Source organism: Camponotus vicinus, unplaced genomic scaffold, assembly GCF_025532165.1.
Source record: "Camponotus vicinus isolate PSW18456_S1 unplaced genomic scaffold, iyCamVici1.0 SCAF_11, whole genome shotgun sequence".
Taxonomy (NCBI): domain Eukaryota; kingdom Metazoa; phylum Arthropoda; class Insecta; order Hymenoptera; family Formicidae; genus Camponotus; species Camponotus vicinus.
In genome coordinates this window covers 11091770-11105459 of record NW_028141947.1, presented here as the reverse complement: position 1 = coordinate 11105459, position 13690 = coordinate 11091770, and the positions used below count along the sequence as shown (strand labels likewise).

The 13690-nt window shown below is 36.0% G+C and overlaps 3 protein-coding genes across 3 annotated transcripts in view; 2 read left to right on the top strand and 1 right to left on the bottom strand.

Annotated features, from left to right (window-relative positions):
- Window positions 1–13690, bottom strand: part of LOC145962064 (uncharacterized) — an 83636-nt gene that overhangs the window by 32921 nt on the left and 37025 nt on the right. The window lies entirely within an intron of this gene.
- Window positions 109–12178, top strand: Igl (IQ calmodulin-binding domain containing protein igloo). The gene is made up of 4 exons (XM_083082883.1): window positions 109–1392; window positions 7008–7274; window positions 7352–7482; window positions 8803–12178. Exons 1-4 carry the CDS (start codon window positions 1314–1316, stop codon window positions 8950–8952), a joined length of 627 nt encoding a protein of 208 aa, XP_082939009.1. The 5' UTR covers window positions 109–1313; the 3' UTR covers window positions 8953–12178.
- LOC145962081 (zinc finger matrin-type protein 5) lies at window positions 12599–13648 on the top strand. Its single transcript, XM_083082885.1, has 3 exons — window positions 12599–13031; window positions 13143–13280; window positions 13353–13648. The coding sequence occupies exons 1-3, from the start codon at window positions 12905–12907 to the stop codon at window positions 13586–13588; spliced, it is 501 nt and encodes a 166-aa protein (XP_082939011.1). The 5' UTR covers window positions 12599–12904; the 3' UTR covers window positions 13589–13648.

Sequence of the window (13690 nt, the reverse complement as noted above, 5' to 3'; positions counted from 1 at the left end):
GCGGAGAATCCGCTCCGGATGACGGACAGAGTATGGGGGAAGATCAGGGAGTGGCGGCACAATTTTTGACATAGTCATTCGCGGCGCGCGACCGGGACCGGATCGAAACGGCCCTCCGCTCAACAAGCGCGTGCCGCTACAACAATCTATATATCTATAGTGGTCCTCCGCACGCCGAATCCTTTACGCAGAAGGACGACCGCCATAGGGCAACTGCGAGGCTTGCGCTTTGGCCTCTGCCGCCAAGCATGCCGCTTCGCGCCGGCTGGAAACGTGGCTAGAAACGTGGCGATCGCTTCCGCATGCGTTTCTCCACGCATGAGGAACGGGGAATTTTCCGCGGCGCGAATATACATCCGCGCGATATATATAACACGTAAAGCGACTCTGTGGTACAAGTCGCTTGGTCGCCACAACGCGAGCAAGGGCAGGGTCGTGAGCGAGCGACGCCAGTACCGTTCGCGACGTCGAGGACAGGATTTCTCGTCTGCGTGCTCGTGATGTTTGACTTTCGGTGAGTCACGACCCGGCAGCTTGAATCCTTCGTCGAAGAGGCAAGGACGTTACAGGACGGCGCCGGACGTCGCGTGACAGCGAGACGCGTGAGAAAGCATCGGATTACTTTCGAGTGTGAAGGATTGTCTGGCAGGTGCCGGCGCCACGCGATCCGTGTCAGTAACCCCCGAATAAAACGGAAGGAAGATTAAGGGGTGGGAAAAGGAGAAACGTGCTGGCGAAACATATACATACGTAGATAAAAGGAGAGAGAGAGAGAGAAGGAGAGGGAGAAAGAAAAAGCGCAAGGTAGTTTTGAATAAAAGTCATCGAATCTTAATTAAAGATCCAGAGAATATATTCTTAAGTGTTTCAAAGAAATTATAGGAAACTGTGACTGAAAGGAGGGCTTTCTCTACCTTGTTACTAAAAAGAGAAAGGTGATAATTTAAAAATATATTTAAAACGTAGTACGATTTTTATATAAAATTTGTGGACGATAAAAGAGACAGAAAGCGGGCGAGAAAGAGGAAAGGACGAAGGGTGGAGCAGATGAGGAAATAAATAAGAAAAGAAAAATGAAAAGGAGATAAAAAAAAGTCAAAGGGCGCGATAAAAAATATCTTTACTCAGCCTCTCGAAAAAGAAGAACGTATATTGCTACGGGACTAATTATTCTACTGAGAAAAGTGTTAATTTGATACAATTTTTATTTGATCACGCTATGTTAACGAGGAAACTGCAATAATACGGGCGCTTCTCAACAACGTGATTTAATCTGATAAGGAAAGCTTAGGAAAGAACAGACGAGGAGAAACATGGGGTGCAACACTAGCAAGGAGAGTGTTCAGCCGGCGGTGGAAGAGGGAAAAGAAGGCGATTCCGTTAAGAACGGGGGTGAGAGCAATCATCCCTTCTAATTCTTCTTAGTTGTACAAATAGCGTGGGCGATTATTATTCAAACTTAAACGCCGTGCAATAAACGTAATGTTGTTTTATGCACATTCCTGTTATTGCAATTTGCATGATGTTAATGTCTTTGATAATGATTACATTATTGTTTGATGCTTTTTATTGTTCTATTCAGTAACGTTATGAATTTTAATCTCTATAGATCGCGGCTACATACTCCGCAGAACTTTGCTGGGTTGTTTATCTTGACAATGACAGAGTCTGCTTTGTCTCACGAATGATAAATGTACTTCTGTTCAATATATACACACACACACATTTCGTTAGATCTTTTGAGCTGATTGCGTGCACGCTTCAGTAATATCAACGCATCAGTAGGGTCGACGGGACAAACGACTATTTTCTGCGTAATGAATGCATTCAATGTGTGCGCAGTGAATGTAAAAATTTTTAGCATTCGACTAAAATTTTATTTCATATTTTCTGGGAGATTTATATCGGAGAATTTTGATTACTTTCTTAGTGGAAAATCGGATAGTGGAATTTCAGATTGTTCGAGATCGATAGGAAGATTTGCCGAAATTAAGAAAAAAACATATATTTTATTCTCATGAAATAATATTGATAAGTTCTTTTTAATTTAGTTTAATTTAGTTTAATATATAAAAAATAAATTTTTTATAATATAATTAAAAAATAAATAAATCCGAATTTTTAGTCTAAATATCTCATTATTCGAAGTAAAATTAAATTTATGAATAATAATATTTAAAACACATATATAACGCATTCTTGTATAATAAAAAGACAAAATTAATATTAACATAGCGTGTAGACAGTATTTATAGAATGTCGTTAAATTGTCTCCTTAATTTACGATTTCTCGTACGATATATTTTTAATGATAAAATAAATTCTTAATAAGAACCACAAACGTCACTATCTTGGTGAACGAAAAATGGGACGCTTGTAGAATGCGATGGGGATATATCGAAAAACCAATGAAAGTACTGCTCGCGTGATGTATGTCAAGGTTCAACCCTTCAGTTTCTACATCTACGAAAGTTTCCTTTTATAATCGAAAAATGTAGCGAGATAATGGTGCCTAGATTAAAGAAATTAAATGGTAGTAAATAGGAAAAGAATATAATAACTCTATCATTTATTAATAAAATTTATTTGTATACCTGTTTGGAGCAAATCGATTCTTATCGGTAATTTAAATCGTTACATAATATTTATCTATCGAGTAATGGTATACATCAATAATTAAATTTCCGAAGATAGTAATGGATCATATTATGCGGAGAAAAACGTATAATAGGATAATGATAAAGAGCATAGAGTAAATTTGTGAATATTAATTGATTTTCAGATTGAAATTATGTTCATTGTTTTTCAGATAAAGTGATAACATTTTATCATGAATTTTGCGTACTATTTCACAGCATACTAATTAATAACTAATAATTAAGGAAATTAGCTTATCATAAGTTGATACAATCGTGCAAGTTTAATTATTTAATTTAAGCACATTCTGCTTTACTGGCTGCAGTAGCAAGTTATGCAACGTAATTTGTGCTTTTCGGGCAGAGTCAATTACTTGGAGCTTCGATTTTCTGCATGCGAGATATTGAGTTTCATCAATACCGACGCATAGATATTCTATATGCATGGCTCATCGATCGAAGACAGAAATGCTGTAAAATGATGGATGACTACACTGATACACATAAAAGTCTCGCAAAGAAATATGGTAATCGACTGTAAAGATACTGTTTCGAGTTACATTCTTACGGATGAGAGTATATTTATGTGAAATATTCGAAATACTAGGACAATTCTTCGGATACAAAATTCCAATAAGTTGAAAATGTTTTTTTGCATGGTTGACAGGAGAAACAGCTAATTTAATTTTATAGTTATATATATCTGACCTAGTTACGTTGTATATAATTGCAAATAGTTATAATTTCCGGGATGAAAATAGCGCGATCGATTTCTTGTTAAAAAGAATATTTCACGATAAATGAAATAATAAAAAAAAAAAAGATTCCAAGAAATATATTACATTTGTATTTTTCTCGTTAATAGGAGTTGAATATAAATGAAAATTGCAGCAGTTGTATCTTCAATATTTGCGATTAGAGTGCATAATAATATGCAATTAATGAGCCAGATAAACAGCCTGATATAAGCCTGTATTATACGCAATAGTTCATCATTTATTGACACAGATTTAATAGAAATTGTAAAATGTGTACGTTAGCTTCTTCTTTAATCCTCTTTGGAACCATCACCGGCTTCTTAGCGATTTAGATGCCGTGACGATACTCCCACTGCCGAGCTTAAAATGGTATACGTTTCTTGATATTTTTCGAAAAGGATAACATAAAGAATAACATTTCTAAAGAGATAAAATATTACTACAATATGCAACTTTGTAGCGCATCTTCGCATTGTGTTATAATGCGATATTTTCAAACATTTGTGAATTAAGAGACTAAAAAGAAAAGAATTTTACGATTTAAAATCGCTATTATAATAAGAGAAAAATCAAGCGAGAACAAGCGCACAATTAACTATAGCATGATTACAAGTATTTTATGAAAAGTATACGAAAGTAAAACAATCTTCGACAATTCAAAAAAAAAAAGAGAAAAGAAAATCAATATCTTTCTTGAGTCAGGAGAGTCTAAAGTGGACCAAGACATTAACCATTTGAAAGTACAGACGCGATTTACATATTCGCGAGCCGATATAATTTAAAGGTAAGCCATGCGCGATCGCCATCCGAGTCGACGTAATCTCGGGCGGATTAAAGTCGGAGACGAGTAAATAAAGCGGCGGGTAAAAAGTTTGGAGCACGGAGGGTTGAACGACACCTGCGACGGCCCTGTTCCGCGGGTGTCTCTCGTCGCGAGGCGAGAATCGAGAGGGCCGCGACTGCGAACGGGCGGCGCGGCAGGGCCGTGATCGGCCGCTATTATAAACGGGGTCGCCGGGAACCCGGGAACAGTCAGTCGCACGTCAGATCGAGCCGCGCGTGGATGTGCAGGTGAGAGAATCCGAGGGCGAGCGAGCGAGCGAGCGAGCAAGCGGCGACGCGACTCCGACGCAGGTGAGTCGCGGCGCGAGTGCGACCCGAAAGCCGCCTTGCGATTCCGGCGACGACGATTCCCTCGCGTGCATGCATCGCGTCGTCGGGGAAAATCCGGGTTGAAAGAAGCGGCGGGGAAAGGACCGGCCGGGGGATCGAGTGATATTGTCCCGTGGCACGCGAATCGCATTCGTCGCATTCGTCGTTAATATCCCGAGCGCGCAAAAGCCGAACGATGATCGACGAGGCGATTGTTAGGTGCGATCCTCTTCCTCGCTTCTTCTTTCGCCTGCACATCCGAGGACGTGTATCGAACGCCAACCATGACCGTTCGGCCAAGTAAAAGGAGATCGTTATCGTTAGCGATAAGCGGGGGAAGCAGTTGCACGCTCGAAAGCCCTAAATCGATTTGAGATCAGCTGTTTGATATCGACAGTTATTTCTCGCACGCTCTGACGGATCATAAATCAATAAATGCGCGAAATAAATTCTCTCGCACATCCCCGAAAAAGAATTGTCTCGATCAAAGAGAATAAATTCCCAGATTTGGAAATTTTCGAGCGTTTTGCACATAATCATTATAAACTGCGAGATCTTTTTTTATCCGACAGAAAAATGTTTTAAAATTGATTGATATTACTGTATCAATTAGTCGGCAATCTAAAATTAAAACAATTTTTTTTATTTCTAAATTAGAAATAAAATCATAATATATTAATGGATGAGTCGCTAAAGTTTATCATTCCAACAATTAATTTCGGACGTTCCTCAAGTAATAAAAATTTTTTCTCTCAATAAAAATTTATATGATAAATTTTTTTAAAGAAAGATAAAACAATTCACAGTACAATCAGACCTCTCTATCGTTTCGATAATAAAATGAAATTTACATCCATTTACGAGATTTACGAGGTTTCATAATCAAGGTAATGATGTTTCTCTAATGGGAAATTTGATTTCCTTGAAGGTAGTTCTAGTAACAAGGTCTGGGTGGATCGATGGTGGAGCATCCTTGCGTGATATCAGAAAAAGAAAAAAGAAAGCAACGCCAAGCGCTTAAGAAACATTGTTGTCGTAAAATACATTGAAACGAGCACGTGAAGGATACTTGAGGAAGAGATTACGATACAAATAGCGACTAGCTCCTAGACAAGCACATTTTAGCTTTTAACTGAAATTTCATATCCACGCGCATAAAATGTCCACGATCTTATCATCTTTCTCCCTTCTTTTTACTTTCTTCCCGAGCTTTACGGCGTACATAAACATAAACGTCGATAAAATTACCGCGGACTCGCACGGTCGGTCCGTTCGTTTGCACAAAGTGGTAAAACAGTCGAGAAGCGCATAACTATGGAAGAATTGCCGTTGTCGTGAAAATGTCAGTGTATTCCTTCAAGTCCTACTTTGTCGAGTGGTAACCTAGGGAAACCGTGTCGCGCAAAAGCGCTCAATAGCTGAAGGGTTCTCTACTTTTCTAAAAGAAAATTCAGTTTCCGATAATGCCATACTTAATCCTCGCACTTCACGCCTTCCTCTTTGCATTTTTATTTGAGCTCGAAGAATCTTAATCAATTATATAATAATATGCATTTAAAAAACAAATCAACATATATCTTAGTCAAGTCGTATATCCTATTTCTCAGGATCACAGAGATATAAGTATGATTAAGTTGGACCATTAAGAACATTTAATGAAACTTATAAGTTCTTGATGTCGGAAGCGAGGATTAATCTTTGCTACAATTGTTCTTTCGCCGGAAGAAATGAGGGAAATTATACCGATTATCTTCCGTGATTTCCAAGAAAAAGTCATATCGCGTGAACTAATCGCATAAGAACATGGTAGAGTTTTAGTCGGCACGTTATTAGTATACATACATCGATTAATCATTACGGGAACACAGGAAGATTTAATTTAATCAGAAAAGATCAAAAGAATCGATTGGCACTCGCCGCACCATCTCCCATCAGGGCGTGAAATATTAAAAATGTATATTGGGCACCGTGTGTAATCTCGAACGTGCAGCGCGAAAATAGAAACGCTAATCGATACTTGTCGCTCTCTGGACGTGTCTGTGGAAGGTGAAATGTTCGGAATAAATGTAGGTGAACTGTGGCTAACACGGCGGCCATTTCTAATATACGAGATGTAGCCGCGCCCTTTCTCCAATCGCCTACGGATTTTCTGAACAATTTAGAATTGTTTTTCCCTTGGGAAAAATTTACTCGAGCGCATAATGATGGGATTGCATCTCTCGTAGTAATTTATTCGTATAATTTTGCTATTATATTTCGTTGCATAATTAATGATTGTTTAAATTATAGTCATTTTTCAAAAACCTTTAGTACATAATACCTCTAATAATGCATATAATATTTCTTTAATAATGCCTATAATATTTCCAAGTCGTGCTTAATTCAAAGTTTAATTAAAATTGAAATTAATTAAATCTAATTTAATTAAAATTGAAATTATTTTAATTATTTTTCTTTAAAGATATCTCAAAGGCGGCCGAAGACAGTGCAACGAAAGCCGAGGAAACCTCGGACAAGGAGAAAGAAAACGACGGAAAGGGAGAAAAAGAGAAGGAGGAGGCAGCAGCCACGAAAATACAAGCAGCTTTCCGCGGACACCACGCTAGGAAAAGTTTAAGAGTGTCGGAAACAGCGTCGGAGCGGCCGAAGACCAACGAAGCACCTTCGGAAGCTGCAAAGGAACCTACGAAGGAAGAGCTGCAGGAGGAATTCTCTTCCGACGATAAGGGTAAGCGACTGTACATGATCTGATATTCGCTCCTTCAAGAGAAATCAGGCATTTCGAAACGGCCTTCTACTCCATAGAGCTCTGTAACGCGGTGACGAAGATACAAGCGACTTTCCGGAGCCACATGTCGAGAAAGGAGCAGGCTACCGCTGCCGCCAAATCGGCGATAAACATGGTCGAGAGCGCGACTGCTAAGATAGAAGAAAAGGTAAGTCAATCTTATTAAATATATCTATGGACTCGCTAACTATTGATTAAAGAATAGTTGGAAAAGTTAGATAAAAGAGACGTTACTTTATCCAATATCCGTTCGACCTTCCGTGGAAAATTTAAACACGAGCTGCTATTAACTGCCTGCAGAATCTCTTCTTTGAGCTAATATTGTAGACTCAAGAAAATGTTATACCCATCTCACTGTGCATTTTCCGTTACATTGATATTCATGTGCAAACTTTTGCTTTCGATTAAGTCATTTAATACAGAAGTTTACTTTAACAAAATGTTCGACATATTTAAAGTTTTACACGTATGTCCCATATAATAATTAAAAAAAGTTTAAAAAATAATGTTTCACGATTTATTCTTGATTCATTTTCTTGATAGTGCACAGTGCAAATTAATTAATTCCATTTTTATGATGATTAATTTTCTGAGAAAACTTCTTAAATATACATTCTCAGTTTGTCAAGAAAAATTAAAGACTGGCAAAATGGAGCGCTGATTACGAAAGAATAAACCTTTTTAAAGAAATCAATTTTTGTTAATAAATTATTTTATAGTAATAAATAAAATTCATAATTTTGCGCACACAAAATGTGTATAAGAAATATAAATATTTTACTATTAATTAGTAAATTGATTACACACAAAAATCCATTTTATCGAAAATTATCTTCTGGAAAATGCATTATGATCATACTACGTTTCCATTGTTCATTGTGCACTATATATATATATTAAAAAAGAATAAATAACAAAGCTGCTGTAATGAAAGCAATTTTTTTTTCTCAATCCGACACAACAACAATGATTCGATCGATGGAGCAGTAATGATAGGTTTTGATGCGCAAGGTCGTCATGATCGATCATTTCTGTGCCGAGGTTCGTGAGAGAAAGCTATTGTTAGACCCTTTGACGTTATGTTGATCCATGCCCGGCAAGTAATCGACAGCTGCCTTCCAAGCTGAAGATGATCATCTGGGTATTGAAGCGCTACTAAAGCTCATCCCATGAGATCGGTGGACCGGGAGAGGGGAGGGGAGGGGCGGGAGGCGAGGGCATGGTCTACAAAGTTTAAGTTACTTTCGTGTCGTGTCGATTAATTATGTACGGGATAATTGACGCACAGCAGGATTCCGCGCAGTCTCAGTCTCATCGACGAAAGAAGAGTAACTTCTTTAAGCGTGAGACACTCTGTACAGAACTCAATTTGGAAAGTATTTCGAGGATGAAGAGACGGTGAGACGTATCAAGGAACGATCACGATATCTCTCACGCTTCACATTCTTTTTCTCAAACTCTGCTCCAGATGCATGACGCTGTAAATGAATTAGAGGGGATCGACTTGGCCGATCCGGACTTGCACAAGGCAGCGACTAAGATCCAAGCGAGTTTCCGCGGTCACAAGGTTCGTCAGGAAGTCAACATTCATTCTACTGCCGACGAAACTCAAAAATAAGACGCTTACTCGAACGCAGAGGGATGCCGGGAGATAGATTACTACTTATTACAGCCAGTGCCATTCTTAATAGATTTGAATGCCATCCCCTATTTCTTATACCTCATAATGTAGCATTCGTGAATTATAGTAAGTTATGCGCGTAAATATACGAGGCATTCCAGGAAAGCTAAACAACGGACAGTCGAAGAATTTTGATTATGTTAGTTCACTTCGGACCACAAATTGTAAACAACGATACCGTTTATCTTATGTTAATTAATCCAGCCTTCTCGCCTGGGACCAGTGAGACTTAAGCGCTTTCTACTTTGACTAGAATGAGGATTTTTCAGATGAGATGTATGCAGGTTAAAACACTCGAATAGGGGGGTATCCAAATCTCTATCGTTTATGGATATATAAGAAAATTGATCTTGGAAAAAAGTTGCATTGTGTAAAGACAGAGCATAATGGTAAATAAAAAAAAAATTGTTCCTTGGATCGATTGCTATAAATCGATTTTGAGTGTATTTCACACAATTCACTCTACATGACTATTCTCGAACTATTCCTGTATTATCGATTTATACTTACATTTTTTATGAGTTATGTCTGCCACGATATGGACGGAGGAGCCATATAATAGACAGATTTTTTAAAGCACTTTTCCAAGTATGGTAATATAATACACGTTGCATAAAATATGATTGAGAAAAAGAATAGGATATATAGAAAGAAAGAAAAAAACAGATAGTTCCTTATAATTAGCCGACATAATATTCGATATAAATGGTGATCTACAAGAATAGAGCGACGAATACGCAAAATCCTCATATCTGGTAGGTATGTTAAGTGGAACACATTAAAAAAGAACGATAGAGTATAACTTTGTCCTGCGCACGATGAACGGAGCATACGTTAAGATGCACCAAATATCAATATGCATGTAACTTTTATAAGTTTCTGTATTATGTAAAATAAACGGTATGGTTGTAGTGTTTCCAACTTTACAATTATTAACGATGAAAGTGATTTTCAAATACTTTTTATTACGACACGAATATTTGGAGCACGATTTTGCTTTTTTTTAACGTTCCTAATTTATTGAATATCGTTAAAACGGAATGTGATAACTAAAGTATATTTCTTGACTGCACTTTTTACATTTTCCTACAATTTCTCCTTTGCTCTCTTTCTCTCTCTCTCTTTCTCTCCTCTTTCGAAAAATCGAATGTATCATTTTAAATGTGGAAAGTGTAAAAATGTGTATGATTGCTTCTCCCTTGAGAGCTTGGAAAGAAAGCATATTGACCTAAGAGCGAAAGGAGCTGGAATCTTGATCATATTACTATTTAACTTGTTAACATATTTTAGAGGATCTGTAAATTTAGAAAAAAATCTTTCCCATATACTAGATATTAAAAGTATTCCTAACTTTCACATAATTTTGCAAACATTGAATAAAAAATATTTCGTTGCATTTTATCTTATTAATGCAGTAGAACCTTTTACGGAAAACAATGATATACGTTTGAATTTTAAGGTAAAATTTAGATTATTATACATATGTGAATCTTTGTGTGGAATTTTTCTTATTAAAATTTCTTAATATGTTTTATCTCAATCATGTGGTTTTTTCAGAAGCGTCTCGTATCGATCCGTTGAAGGCATCTGAAAAAAAAATGTGCTTAAGAAAATTTATCGGCCTATTGTCAATTATGGAGCAATTATTAAATCAATTATTAAATCGAAGTTCTACTGCATGGATTAAAAATGTGCATAATATATAAAATTCATAGTTGCTTAAAAAGAACTGAAAAATAAATCCGTCAAAATAACAAGTCTATTCTTTCCAGTAATGATCTCTCCGAGTATGTGTTTACTTGCTCAAAATCTTCACAGACCAAAGTTAAAATATCATTTTTTTAAATCATTTATTACGTCTTTCTCTTTTAACATTTAGTTTAGCTTATCTTTTTTGAATATCGACAACTACCTCTTTAACTTGATTGTCGTCTAGTTTATTTTTTTATATATAAATTAGCATCGATATATTTCAATATCTTGAAATGAAAATTTATTTTACCAGGCCTAAAGAAACTAACTCTTGCGTACACTCATCGATCATTTCTTGTGTACAATCATAGCAACGCAACGAGCGATCAGTAAGCGATTCAAGATACATAATGTGAACGAGAGCAATTTGCAATTCAACTACTTGAATAATTGTTTACTCTTCAATGCCAGCTTTATTCGTCCATAAAAGCAGGGTACTGCGAATTTATTATTTTTTACTTCCTCACATTCGTCCACGCGTTTTTCTACAGAGCGAATATTATTTCTATCTTCTATACTCTTTGTAATTTGTACCGATATTTATATCAATTTGCCGAAGACAAATTAATATAATATTATGCGACATTTCGATATTACACGTTTAACATTGACTATGAGCAATAATCGCACGTAATTCATGCGACAAAATTTTTGCGATTTAAAATCATTACACAAATATTAATTGACGTATCGCGGCAATATAATGCAAACGGCCATCTTCTCTAATATAACATGTTCTTATATTGCGTGCGCAATATTCGTAATTGATATTGATTGCGATGGTACGTGCAACTATTGTTCAGATAGATATAGTCAGATAGTATTTTTTCATTACCATTATCCAATTACTTTATTTCTAATTTTCCAAATCCCATTCCCTATATCCCTATATGCTATATCTCTAACTCTAAGAATCGTATTTCGAATTCCCAGTAGTAGTGTCCCCAAAATTTCCAGGAAAAATTACAAATTTCCGGATTTCATAATTATATCTACGATCTCTTTACTTATCGTTTTTTAATTAGTAATTTATGAAAATACTGTCTTGGATCACTCGATTATTATTATTCATAGATTATCGATTGTCGCTTGTAGAAAATTAAAGCGAAGCTTTGATATCGTCGAAAATGATCTATCATCGAGTAACGTTATCTAGTTTATGTGGGAGTGAATATTGTGGATAAAGAATATTGTTGTATCGAATTATAATATAGAATGCGAAACGTTGCGACGGATAATAGTCATTCTTGTCGATACGTTACTTTATCACGTATAAATAGTTTAGTGGTGCACAAGACAAGTTGTGGTAAAATATATTGTAAGAATGTAATAAAAAAGCGACTGTACTGCTGATGCGAGCGGTGCATTACATGTAATCCGTTTGTTTAAAATACATACCTTGCTAAATGTACGGACTAAAGTTTTAATATCATCTGCAAACTCATTAATTAGGTTTGACCCGATAGAATAATGCGCATACATGATAATGCACACATACACATACGATAATGTAATAATATTACAAAATATAGCAAACAATAACGAATCAGTAATTCATTTTTCTTTTATTTGCATAATCACGTAACGATTAACATTTCTATATTATATTATGCAGACAGTATAATTCAGTTATATGTCAATATTTGAAAAATATTGCTCGAATTCTTTGATAGAAGTAATAAAGAGCAATCCATTTCCGTTTTTTCCTCGGAAATATTGATTTTCTATTTGATCATACTATTTAATATAAATCTGTCAAAGTAAAGTTCCTCATTGAATCGATAAGATACTTAAATAATTAAATACTCTCTCTTTCGGAATGAAAAAAATCCGCACGTGTAATCTTCGTTACCTGACGTGCATTTAAAAGTAAACCGCGACTGGTATTCAGTTAACATTCATACGGTCAGATGTCACTCTACAGTTGTATCTTTCTCGTCACTCTCTTTGTTTATACGTTCTTCTTCATTTGGAATGATTGATACAAGTTGACATTTGTGTTTCAGTGCGTTCATTCACTTGTATCTATATATATATATATATATATATATAGCACAATATATAATTATTAATAAAATTGATATATTTCTTCCTATATTTATTACATACACTGAGCATGTACTAATCATATCAATCAATGGGCAAGACATATTATTGCGACTATTGCGATAGATCTTTCAAGGACGACGTGGAAGCCCGTAAAAAGCATCTGTCAAGTTTGCAGCATGCAAAAAATCGAGCAAATCATTACAACGCATTTAAAGGCAAGTTTTTTAAAAATAAGATTTTCTTGTGAAAAATTTTTATTCTCGTACATAACCTCTTTTATACAGGTAATCTCTTGTAACTGATTGAATTATACGTTGTATTTTTAGATCCAGAAACAATATTGAAAGAAGAATACGCAAAGACTCCATGCAAACGTTATATGACAGTTGGAGACTGCGCTTTCGGTTTCGGTTGTCGATATTCACATTACACGCCTCATATGATATGGGAACTTCAACAGCTTGGTAATCATCCGATCGATCATCTCAGCATTAAATTTGCGTAAAACTTGCAGTAATAAAAATTTTATTTTTCAGTCGCAATGAAAAATTTCAAAAGTTTGACAGCTCAACCTAAAGATGGCTGGCCGAATTCGGAAGATATTATTAAAGAGTATTTCGAGAATGTGCTAGATTCGAGCGGTACCGAAGAGCTCAATTATCCAGTATGGAGTATACCGTCAAGATTAATGAATTATCCTTATCTACCGCCATCCTTGCAACCCGTTACGTCAGAAAGAATGATCGACTGCAATTTCAGCAAATGGGGTTGAAAAAAGCCCACTGTACACTCTTGAAACATTTTTCAAAATAAAAGAAGCACGTATTCGCAATCTTATCGCGTTTAATTCTTCAAAAATGCACTCTCTCAGATA

Coding starts and splice junctions, on each gene's coding strand:
- LOC145962081 (XM_083082885.1), top strand. CDS start 12,905: ATGGGCAAGACATATTATTGCGACTATTGCGATAGATCTTTCAAGGAC. Junction 13,032..13,142: donor TCATTACAACGCATTTAAAG/GCAAGTTTTTTA, acceptor TTGTATTTTTAG/ATCCAGAAACAATATTGAAA. Junction 13,281..13,352: donor ATGGGAACTTCAACAGCTTG/GTAATCATCCGA, acceptor TTTATTTTTCAG/TCGCAATGAAAAATTTCAAA.
- Igl (XM_083082883.1), top strand. CDS start 1,314: ATGGGGTGCAACACTAGCAAGGAGAGTGTTCAGCCGGCGGTGGAAGAG. Junction 1,393..7,007: donor CGATTCCGTTAAGAACGGGG/GTGAGAGCAATC, acceptor TTTTCTTTAAAG/ATATCTCAAAGGCGGCCGAA. Junction 7,483..8,802: donor CTGCTAAGATAGAAGAAAAG/GTAAGTCAATCT, acceptor ACTCTGCTCCAG/ATGCATGACGCTGTAAATGA.